Raw genomic sequence first — 12,361 nt, 5'->3', positions numbered from 1 at the left:
CTACATCTGCGTGCGTGGTCTCGCAAAGGCGTGCCCGACCCCTTAACTTGACCCCGAACCTGACCCCTTAACATGACCACTTAACCTGACCACTTAAACCGACCACTTAACCCGACCCCTTAACCTAACCCCTTCACCTGACCGTTTAACCTGACCGCTTAACCAGACGCCTTAACCAGAGCGCTTAACCAGACACATAAACCCAACCCCTTAACCTAACTCCGAGGGTGGAGACAAGACGAGGGGAGCACCGATGGCGTCAGGAAGACGCCACGCTGAGACGAGGGGTTGCCTAGAGTACCAGGACGCAGCATGGAGAAGGAAAACATCTCACAACACCCGGAAGCGTGAGAGGACTGAATGTAATGGGTGGTTCATTATTTCGCAAATGGCTCAAACAAAAAAAAAACACAACCAAGGGACGTCATTAAAAATGTCCCGAGAAGACTTCCACATTTCCCAGGACAGCAGCTACCTGAACCAAAAAAAAAACAAATTAAAAGAGGACGACCCTGGGAAAACTCGGACAAGGTGGCAACCGGACTCCTCCCCAGCTAGAGGTGGGACTCCCCGTGAGGCCACCCGACCTGGCGCAGCGTGCAAAGCTGCGCATAGCGGTCGGGCCGCCCACGGGACGTCGCGGGCAGGCCCACGGGGACCGTGCCCACTGTCGGGTCTGAGTGGCGGCGATAGAGCGGGTTGCAGAAGGACGAGGGCTGCGTGCCGCGCCGCCGTGATCGGGCCTGCCGGAACAAACAAACAAACCGGACCGTCATGACGTTAGTATTCAAAGTTTGCGAAGCGTCGAACGGGCACCTCGGGGAGAGCCGCGGCCCTGCCCCGCTGTGGTGGGGACCTTTGCTGGACTGGGGGAGGGGGTGAAGGGGGGAGGGAGGGCACTCACAGACCCTCCGAGGGCACGGCGCCGTCAACGTTGGAGAAGCTTTACGACAAAACGTCGGTAACGAGACAAAGCGAGTGTCGACGCGGAGTGCTTTCTCGTCCATCATGCTGGGCAGCTCCGACCCCCACCCTCCCTGTTAATTCTGTGCTGACAGTTTTTGAGTTTTTGACGAGAAGGGAGATTTAGGGGGAGGGCTGAGCCTTCAGCGGAGGGCGGTGGGGGGGGCTCAGCCCCCATAAGTCCCCCCCCCCCCCGACATTGTTGGGTAGCCGCTCACCCTCCCGACCGATCGACCCTCACAGTGGGCCCTGCCCCCCCCCTGCCCCCCTCCCCCCCACGTTTTATAATCCTCGAATGCGCCATTGGGGAATCCACGTACTGACAGCGGCGAGGTCACTCGGTGGAGAACAAAATGCGAAGCACGCTGAATATGATTTTAAAGAAAACTTGCATAGAAAAAAAAATAGCAGAAGAAACAGCTGACACTGCAATTGCAACGCGTGGTGAAGTGCAGGAGAGTGTCGCTTACGAGTTTGGTGAGGTCTGACTTTGGCCAACCGTCTGGTTTTATGATCGGGAAGGAATCATCGTCGAGTTTGGATCTGTACGTGCACACGCACACACGCACACACGCACACACGCACGCACACACGCACGTGCATACAAGCACACAAAGATCCTCTGTATAGCCTTAACAGACTGTTGGGGCAAGTGCCGTTAGCGAGTAGCACCTATGAAGGCCGGAACGGTACACGAGGGGGTGGGTGGCCAGCACCACGCCCGACCGCCTTTGTCTCCCCAGTGGCGATGTTTACACACCGCACCAGGTACTCATTTAAGGCTGAGTCGACCTAGGGGAGGCCCAGGACCGGTTCAGATAATCGTCACTGGTGTTTGCCGTGAGCGGGAATCGAACTCGGGTGGCCAGGTCCGTAGTGCAGCGCGCTAACCACTACACTACCGCTCCCCACAAGCACACACGTGCACATGTACCCACATATGCACACAGTGTCTCAATTATGTATCATTTAAATATGTATTCCCATTACGTTTGTGACTGATATCTTAATTGCACACCTGAAAGTAATTGGTACTTTGTATCTGCATTGGAATTGCCCAAGTGATTTCTAAGGCTGATGTGTTTTGCCCATCTCTCTAATATTGATACTATTTATCGTCTAGGAATGTTTTTTTGGATGGGGTTTTTTACATGTTTATTTAAATTATTTCGTTTATTTGGCATACATTACAGTACTTATTTCAACTCTGATGTGTTTATTGATGGTTGCTGTATACCTAATTCCCTTATTTAGGTGAAGTTTAAGTATTTAATCTTGATTTGAATATAGCGATTTTGGATTTCGCGGCACTTTCTAAGAACGTAATATCATAATGATTATACAGAAGACCCTTGAACATCGCATCAGCCGCATGCTGTAGCGGGGCCATATGGAGTAATCCACGTGCTACCCAGTCAAGGGTCACCATGAGCCACTGAGCTATCGTTATTATCGAGTCTCGAATCGCACGATACATGCATCAAATCACAAGTGTATTGTTGTACGTAATGGGGTTCACATGATCTCTGTAGCCACTAGAGGCTGCTTGCTGCATTACCTACCATGTAAAACATATATAGTCACTAAAATATAGACAAAACTATTTGATTGTTGAATCGCACCGCACGTTGTTGGGAAGCATGTGTCTATATTATTACATGATGAGCCACTTCGTTGGGCTATCATATGTGGCAGGGTTACTTCTGAAAATAAACTAATAGCTGAGTGGGCTTTACCTGGTAAGATAAATAAGTTATATTAAAAAAAAAACTTTTTTTAAAACACGCTTTTATGAAATGTACTAGTAATGGCAGAACTGCACGACTCCAGGAATGGCCCCGAAGCTTGCCATAACGTAAGGGACCGTGGCCAATTACAGCCAAAGTCAGTTGACCGTGGACAATTAGACCCAAGCCGAAACATAACATTGTTTAAAAATATATTTGTTATGATAGAATATAGTATTGTCATCAGTATGACGTAAGTATACCAAGTTTGCAGTTGATACCACATTGGGAAGTGGGTTAAAATTGAGTTACAAGATTTGAGGGCAAAACAACAACGACAACAACAGACAGAGTTAGAAGAAAGCGTGTAAAAATAGCTGAGTTTTATTTGTCCATTTGTTTTAAAGTGATTTGTTTACCTCTCCTGTCCTTTGCACTACTGTTTGTTGTTGTAACGTTCTGACCCGCCCCAACTGGACATCTGTGAAAAGAGCTTCATAGCTCATCGGATTTTCTTCCAGTATAAAACACAGATTCTGATTTCGATTCACAGGCACTAATTTTTCACTGAACATTTCCCAGGTGTCTTGAAAACTGGAGTAGTAGGCGTGTGGCCAGTAGTCACAGCCGTAGTGATAGCGAGACTGGATGTGGTGTGTCCGGGGGGCGGCGGGGTAAAATCGTTTTATTTTCAGGACGCCCATCTGGCCGGATCCGGCTGCGACGTATCCCTGCTCATGAACTGATCATCTCTAACGAGGGAGGAGCGGAGTGCGGGCGGCCTCACAGTGCCTGCAGGCGACGCCGCTGCTGGATGAAGGCGGCGAGCAGCACGAGGGGCAGCAGCAGAGCCGCGGCGATCACCACGGCGGCCCACACTGCACCAACGACACGACACAAAGATCTCCTGTGGAGCCTCAACTGACCTTTTGGGGCGAGTGCTGTCAGTGAGCAACTACGAAGACCGGCACGGCACACGAGGGGGTGGGTGGCCGGCACCACGCCCGGCCACCTTTGTTTCCGCAGTGGCGACGTTTACGCACCGCGCCAGGTACTCATTTCAGGCTGAGTCGACCTAGGGGAGGCCCAGGACGGGTTCAGATTATTGTCACCGGTGTTGGTGGCCGTGAGCGGGAATCGAACTCGGGTCGCCAGGTGCGCAGCGCGGCGCGCTCACCAGGTATAAGAGTCATCTCTGGCGCATCTCTCAAAGGACCCCAATAATTTCTCAAAGGACCTCCCATCATCGATCCCTTCCCCCCCCGAATAAGCAAATGCCCCCACCCTCCGTAGAACAAACGGGAAGGTGGAGCGTCACACGGTAGCGATGCAGGACGCAGGGCCCGTTGGCCTTTTGGCGTCATCTGGTCCAACACCATGTGAGACTAGGCTCGGATGTGGACCAATCAATTTCAAGGACAGTGCATACATTATCAGGGTTATGTTTTTTGTTTGCATTCCGAGTGCAGGTATTATGGTCAATGCAAACATGACTCCTTGTAAAAAAAAAGTGTCAGTTTTGTTGCCAGATAAAAGGGTAAAAAACTAATTATCATATTTTGCTACTGGCAAATAAGGTTCCAATGGTGTCACACGCAGTCTCGGCTACCGCCACCGTCCGCTCTGCCGACCTTCGATGGAGTACGCGGGGTTCTGGCGGGAAGGTCTGACCGAGGGGTGCACCGCGTCCGGAAGCAGGCAGTGCGCTCCCTGCCATCCTTGCGCGCAACTGACGTGGGAGGAGCGGGAGACAAAAACGCGCGGGGGAAATACGACCTTGAATATTGAGTCGTTCTCAGAGGTCGCAAACGGGTTTTGATTCCTTACCCATACCCGGCCGCACCAGGGTCCGAAATGGGTACCCGTACCCGGCCGGGTACGGGTACCCATTCCCTACCCGTACCCGTACCCTACCCGAAATGAGTGACAAACGGTTACTCACCAGTGACTCACGGCCTACCCGTACCCGGCCGCACCAGGGTCGCAAACGGGTACCTGTACTCGTACCTGGCCGGGTACGGGTAGCCGGGTATCGGGTAGGGTACGGGTATCGGGTACCCGGTTGCGACCTCTGGTCGTTCTCTTTCAAATAAATACCATATTCTCCGGATCATGACGCGCTTCAGACCCTGTGTTTTAAAGCATGAGGTTAGGGGTGCGTCTTATATTCCGTTGGGTGCGTGCGCATGTGTGTGCATGTGCGCCCAGATTTCAATTACTTTATTGATAACCGAGCACGAGTTGGGGTGCGGCTCTAATTTGTAGAATACGGTACATGGGATGGGCATTAATGTTGATAAACGTGTCCTCCACAGCGCACTGCTGGCAGATATACGCACCGGCATATGCCAGTTGTTCCGTTCAAAACGCAGACTCCCTCGTTCCTGCAGTCCACGTCCCAACACCCTGGCGGTCATCACAGCACGCGGTTCGGGTTAAGAGAAGGAACAGGCGGACCGTACAGAACGCACAGCGGCGTGCGCAACATGTCTCTCTGTGTGTGTGCCACGAGGAACATGCAACACGTGTGTGTCACGTGGAACACGCAACACGTGTGTGCCACGCGGAACTCTCCGACATGGCAACGGAGATCGAGGCGGTCCCAGAGACGGGCGGGAGGACCGTGTTTTTGTGTTTAGCTTGTTGTCCTTCTCCCGCACCTCCAATTAGCACGGTTGGCGATGTATGTTGCGAAAGAAGTTCAACATACACACATACATACCTACTGGTGAGAGACCAGTGGGAGACCGGTGGGAGATTGGTGGGACACTGTTGGGAGACTTAATAGGTGCCCGCTAACAACAATTGCTGCAGCGATCTCTTAAAGGCTACACGGGGGATCTTTGTCTTTGCAAACATGACTCCTTGTAAAAAAGTGTCAGTTTTGTTGCCAGATAAAAGGGTAAAAAACCAATTATCACAATTATCATCTTTGTCTTTGTTTGGTCACAGCCAACTGCCACTCCACGTGTGGCTGCTTCATACGGGCACTGTAGTTTGTATTTTTTTTACGAGGATGTCAACAGCGAGTGCACAATTGGCCTGGAAACACAGCGGCGGGTGGCGGGTGTCGTGGGTGTTCGGAAACCCCCGCAATGTTTCACAACGCTTCATCTGTGTTGGGAATTGTGCTTTAGAAGTCAAGGAAAAGAAAGATTGGACGATGATCGTGATACGCGGATGATGATGAATGAATGATGATAGTGATGGAAAATTATGTGGACGGATATACTTGATGATCACAGAATTAGATTATTTATGTACACTGGAGGAATCCGATAAGCTATGAAGCTCTTTTCACAGATGTCCAGTAGAGGCGGGTAAGAACGTTACAACAGCAATGCAAAAACATGATTGGAGTGGTATGGGAAAGGGAAACCAATCAATTAAGACATATATACACAAATACAATTCAACTATATGAAGCAGTCATGGCATTACACGCACACACAAACTAAAAAAACGATACTAAACTTTTTTTTAATTTCACCAGGAAAGGCCCACTGAGCTATATAGTTACTTTTTAAAAGTGACCTGGCCACAAATGATAGCTCAACAAAGTGACTTATCATCACGTGGACAATTATAGCAGCCAAATACTCTAAACGCACGTTTCTAAATGTGGAGGGGGAAACCGGAGGACCTGGAGAAAAATCCACGCGGCCACGGGGAGAGAGCCACCGCAAACTCCAAATACACAGGTGTTATGGTCAGGACTGAACTCACGACCTCCTCTATACCTGGCGAGGTATTTAACATCTCAACACCGTGGCGCCCTGATGGTGCCAACTCCAACATGAGCACTGGACATCCAGGCCCGAGCAGAACCACCACGACGACGACGACGACAACGGCACTCACAGCAGTCCAACGCGTCCCCTTGGCCGACGAGGCAGTCGGCCGCGTCGTAACAAATGGGGGCCGCGGGGGCGCAGGAGTCGTTCCCGCACAGGAACGTGGACGGGGGGCAACCCGTGTCCAGGCTCGGCGTGGGGCAGCGCTCCTCGTCGCTGCCGCCGGGGCAGTCCTCCCGCCCGTCGCACACCAGCTCCGAGGGCAGGCACATGCGCTGGTGCTCGCCGCACCAGTACCAGTTGTCAGGGCACATCGCGCCTGCACGCGTGCGCATGCGCGCAAGTGGGATAATGCACGTAGATAGACAATGACAAAAGATCCGCCGTACGGCTGTAACAGAGAGTTGGGGCAAGTGATGTGAGCGAGCGCCGATGAGGTCCGGTACAGCTCGCGTGCCGTGCCTGGCCGCCCTTGTCTTCCCGAGTTGGCCATGAGTGAGGATTGAACTCACTAGCGCAGGGCGCTAACCACTATGCCACCGCTCCCCACATACATGCACGCACAAATTCCGTTTCCCGTGTAGCCTACACAGGCGGTTGCTGCTTGCGAGCACCATTTCAGATGTGCACGGTGCACGTGCAGCTAAGCACCACACCCGGCCGCCTTACAGTATACAAGGTACTCATTTTAGGCTGAGTCGACCTAGGTGAAGCCCAAGACGGGTTCAGATATTCGTCACTGACGTCAGCCGTGGGTGGGAATAGGACAAACAAAGATAAAGATCCCCCATATAGCCTGCACAGACTGTTGGGGCAAGCGGTGTTAGCGAGCACCTATGACGGCCGGCAAGGCACACGAGGGGCGTTCGCCGCATACACGGTACGAAATCGCACAAACCGGACCGGCGTAGAGAGCGGGAGACCTGCTCCTATATTTCGCCATGAAGACGAATAAAAAACTTTTCGAAGGTGATCATGAGTTTGCGACAGACTCGGCGGCAGTCAGGGGTGGGTCTCGCACAGATTTATCGCGGGCGTCAGTGGGGAAGCGAGAATGATGAGAGCGTGGAGGGAGCAGGTCACTGGGTGGAGTTTGGTAGCAGCGCGCGTAAGCAATGGAACCTATTCCGCGTCCACCCCCCCATGCTCCGAACCTTCCTGCCACGTGAACGGAACAGTCGGCACAGGCACACACTTGCGTCGTTCTGCACCTTCAAACCAATTTGAATTTAATATTTGTTTTCAGATGAGAAAAATTCTACCCGCAAATGACTCAATTGGGATCTACATAGCAACCAGCACCTTCCCCTCCCACCACTACCCCCGCCCCCCGCGACACCGCGAAAACTTGGCAGGACCCTCCTGAAAAAGAGTCATGAGACTCTGTGAGGTTTTCCTGTAGGGCAAACAAGCGTGATGATCATAATAATCATGGCGTTCTGTATGTTGGCTCTGCAGCAGCAGTGAGTGGCTCGCAATTGCAAGGTTGGCATTTCAAACTCTGGTTGGAGGGGGGGTCGACTCAAATCAACATCTCCTGGGGGGTCGATAAAAATGAACGTGCCATAGGGATGAAGAATTTCGACAACTGGTTCAGGGCTGTAAACAGCAGATTGGCACCGCTTCAAAACTAATTTGAGCAGGAATTCACCCCGACTTGTTTTTGTATTTACTAGCAACGCTCACGTCCTATGAACGTGACTATCGGTCCGTCCTTCCCTCTAGCCAACCAGCCGGCCTGCCAGCAGAAACTTTCTTTGTAACATAGTGTGATGCGAGGGACCGCTGCCGCGGTGCCGTGGTTAGCACGATGGACTCGCGGTCCGGAGGTCGCTGGCTCGTTCACCAAGCCTCTCATGCCGGGGGTTGGAAAGACGTTCGCGGAGCGGGCCCGCCGGCGACGGTGGTTTCACGGCGTACCCGTGAGGTTGCACGACGGCGTGAAGGAGACGTCGTCCAGGGCGATGGAGACCGGCTGCTCGCTGCCCGTCTCCGCCTCGAAGACGGCGCGGAAGGGCACCGAGTGCGACACCTCGATGTTGGCGTACTTCCACTGCGTGCCCATGTCCCCACGCGCCACGAACATGAGGATGGGCGCGCCGCTCTCGCCCTGGCTGTAAACCTGCACGTCGCACACACGCACGCGTCACACACACACACGTCACACACACACACGCGTCACATCACCACGTCATACATACACGTGCGTCACACCACCACCACGTCCCACACACACGCGCGTCATGCCACCGCGTCACACACACACACGTCACACCACCACGTCACACGCGCGTGCGTCACACCACCACGTCACACACACACGTCACACCATCACGTCACACACACGCGCGTCACACCACCACGTCACACATACACGTGCGTCACACCACCACGTCCCACACACACGCGCGTCACGCCACCGCGTCACACACACACACGTCACACCACCACGTCACACACACACACACACACGTGTCACACCACCACGTCACGCGTCGCACTACCGTGTCACGCACACACGTGTGTCGCACACACATGTGCGTCACACCACGGCGTCGCACACACTCTTGAGCTCAGCAGTGATAAGTTTGCTAGTGTCCGGTTGCCGTGCAGGTGCTGTGCGGTTGCTCTGAGGTTGCCGTAAGGTTTGCCGCGCGGTTTGCCATGCGGTTTGTCGTGCAGGGGCTCACCCTCAGTGCAGCCTTGTGCCCGGAGCCCGACATGAAGAACCAGAAGCGCAGGCGGCACAGGCCGAAGGACGCGGGGAAGACGGTGGGCGCCACAAGGCCGGCGCGCTGGCCCACGCTGCGCCCCGCCGTGTCCACTCGCAGGAAGCCACCGCTCAAGTCTGCCGACCATACGTCGTCGTCGCAATCGTCAGCATCATCAATCGTCGTCATCATCCACCAATCATCAAAATCTATAATCTGTCAAACATCATCAATTAATCATCATCATCCCCACCATCATCTATCTATCATCATATTTCAGTCATCATCAATCATCAGCATCATCATCATCTACCAATCACCAGCATCATTATCATCATCATCATCTATCAATCATTATCATCATCATCCATAATCTATTAATCATCATCATCATCATTTACCAATCATCGTCATCTTCATCGTCCATCAATCATCACCATCATCATCTATTAATCATCGTCATTGTCGATGAGCAACCACGCTCAATCCACTGCTGGATGACCACCTCCCCGCACCATGCGAGTCGTAGGGATCGTGTTTACCGCATTTCCCGCCGGCCAGCGAGGGCCGGGGTGAGGGCCGTCGAATGCGTGGAGCACAGCACAGCACAACAAACTCATGTTTCCGCACTGTCCCTCTGCCGCTCACTCCCGTGGCCCCGTGACAGCTCAAGACGCCCGCTCTGTGCACGGTGGCCACCCATCATCCAAGCACTCTCCAGCAGACTCAAATCACAGCTGAGCTTCTGGGGGGACTGCGCTACCGAGGCCGAGAAGCCTCCCAACTTGGAGCTCTCGCGGCGCAGAGCTAGGCCCTGCGTCGAAGAGAACAGGCCCGCGGGAAGTGGATATGACAGAACTGCTTCCGGGAGCCCTCTCAAAGCCACCTCTCTCTCTCATCCACGCCGCTTCTCCTCGCTTCGCGCCGCTGTGGAGAAATGTTCGTCGCATGGCAGATCAGACCTGCGTTTTGGTAAAGGGAGCTGGGATTGAATCCAAGTTGAGTGACGTGCCAAGTTCAAAGTGACGGGGTTTTTTTTGTGCAATCAACTTACTCGGATTAAAAGCCAGGACGTTTTCGAGTTACGATACTCGGGGAAGCCGGAGGGTAATTTGGAACTGTCATTTAAAGATACTGGGGTTTACTGCCATTCAGTATGAGTCTGCAGCTTCAGAAATGTCACCTGACGGGACCTCAGAAGCGGTTCTGTGATATCCCTTTCAGCGGGCTGTTCTCTAACATATCTAGTGATTCACTCCCCTCTATCTCTGTGAGTGCCGATAGCTACATTGGAAAAAAACACATTTCAAAAAGACTAAATATTGCTTTGTTTGTATTGAAAACGCAAGTTCAAGAACCGCACATCAAGGCGGCATAAATGAACGTGAAGTTATAGTGTGAGCTAAGAATAACATCAGGGAATTAGACTGCAGGGATTGAATTCCACGTCTACGAATTTCTGTGATAAGCTTTTCAGACTTTATAATCCTTGTTTTCGCAACAATAAGGAAGCCATGCTTCATTTGTGACATTGGTCTGTGTTACACGATGTGAGTCAGAACGTTCCCAGGACGTGGTCGTGACACGCGGTCTGATGACTCATCCCGCTCGTGCACCAAGGCACTCTCACGACGCTATGACTGAAGAACCCAACGTTGTTGTTGTTGTTGCAACAAAAAGCGCTTCGTAGCCCATTGGATTCCTCCAGTCTAAATACAAATGGTGGTTCTGATACATACGAATATAAACACTTTCCGTTTGCTCTCAATCCTGCGGGTCTGTCCACTGACACGAAGCGGAGCTCTGCTGCCTGTGGGAGGCTTCAAAGGAAGAGTCCCCTTCTGCCCGACGACCCTCACGCCGCACGTGGTGACGTTCCATCCCCTCTCGACGCTCCGTGGGCCGCCTGTCCTGGCTGCGGGGTCGACCGTGCTCGTCCGCCGGGCAGTGACTTTAGCGACGACTTGACCGCGTGGCACTCTAAGAAACAACGAAGACCCCCCACCCGCCCCCCCACCCGCCCCCCCTGCCCCCCCCCCCTCTCGTCTCACTGGGAGTGTGGTCTTCGGTTGGGCCCGATCCGTGCGAAACGCCGCGTGGCTCCAGTACCCAGGTGAAGTCGCTATCCTCCTCCCTGTTCCTCCAGCCGCACCACACATCGTTCTCCTCCTCGCCTCCACGCTCGTTGAAGTCGCAGCTGCCGGCAACGCTCACTGACGGCCACGAGAGACAAGGGCGGAGGGTGAGCGCGGCCACGCGACATTTTCGCGCTCTCTCGCACGTGCCGGTGGAGCTTCTTTGGGAAACTGAGGCTCGTGGAGCGAAACGTCGGACGTCGCGCCGAACGCCACACGGTTACGACCCGAACACGGTGTTAATTCAAACGCTGAGGATAAGTTCATAAAAAATTGCGTAACAGAGAATGAAAGCGCAACGAAGTGGATTATCATCGAGTGGAGATTTACAGCCGCCAAACACCCCTAAATTACTGAACTTTCCCCCTGATGGGAGCTTTCTGTCGCCACCAACGTCGGCAGAATGTATTTCGCTGGCGGGCAAATCGCACAGGGGCTTCATATTAGTGCGTGAATGGCGATCGACTCATCGCATCCTCTCGGGCAGCGGTGGTGGCGGTGGTGGCGGTGGTGGCGGTGGTGGCGATGGTGGCAGCGGTGGTGGCGGTGGTGGCGGTGGTGGTGGCGGTGGTGGTGGCGGTGGTGGTGGCGGTGGTGGCGGAGGCGGTGGTGGCGGTGGTGGTGGTGGCGGTGGTGGCAGTGCTGGCGGTGGTGGTGGCGGTGGTGGCGGTGCTGGCGGTGGTGGCACCAATTGGCTGATTCCCGCGCCGGCAAGGCCGCAGGCATCACGCGGCCGGCAAAGCGCGTCTCACCGCAGTCCACCTCGTCCGAGTTGTCACCGCAGTCGTCCTTGTAGTCGCAGGTGATGCGTGGCTCGACGCACTGCCCGTTGGCGCAGTGGAAGTCGGTGCTCAGCAGGCACGAGCCCGCGCCGTCCTCTGTTAGGACGGCAGTGCAACGCAGCCATCATTATTTACCACCTTCACGATTGGCATCACCTTCATCATTATCACCAGCTTCATCATTATCACCACCTTCATCATTGGCACCACCTTCATCATTGGCACCACCTTCGTCATTATCACCACAGT

The 12,361-nt window shown here is 53.6% G+C and overlaps 1 protein-coding gene across 1 annotated transcript in view; it reads right to left on the bottom strand.

The window, feature by feature from the left end:
• Positions 1-344: 344 nt before the first annotated feature.
• Positions 345-12,361, bottom strand: part of MALRD1 (MAM and LDL receptor class A domain containing 1) — a 52,100-nt gene continuing 40,083 nt past the window's right edge. Inside the window, exons 20-29 of the mRNA XM_078885929.1 lie at positions 12,083-12,208; positions 11,247-11,408; positions 9,175-9,332; positions 8,405-8,606; positions 6,552-6,803; positions 5,030-5,096; positions 4,322-4,419; positions 3,478-3,568; positions 1,434-1,506; positions 345-743 (exon numbers count right to left, since the gene is read on the bottom strand). Coding sequence (XP_078742055.1) covers positions 555-743; positions 1,434-1,506; positions 3,478-3,568; positions 4,322-4,419; positions 5,030-5,096; positions 6,552-6,803; positions 8,405-8,606; positions 9,175-9,332; positions 11,247-11,408; positions 12,083-12,208 — 1,418 coding nt within the window. The 3' untranslated portion in view covers positions 345-554. The remainder of the gene's footprint in view (positions 744-1,433; positions 1,507-3,477; positions 3,569-4,321; positions 4,420-5,029; positions 5,097-6,551; positions 6,804-8,404; positions 8,607-9,174; positions 9,333-11,246; positions 11,409-12,082; positions 12,209-12,361) is intronic.

This window comes from Lampetra fluviatilis, chromosome 1 (assembly GCF_964198595.1).
Source record: "Lampetra fluviatilis chromosome 1, kcLamFluv1.1, whole genome shotgun sequence".
NCBI classification, from domain to species: Eukaryota; Metazoa; Chordata; class Hyperoartia; order Petromyzontiformes; family Petromyzontidae; genus Lampetra; species Lampetra fluviatilis.
This window is presented reverse-complemented; position numbering and strand designations above follow the sequence as displayed.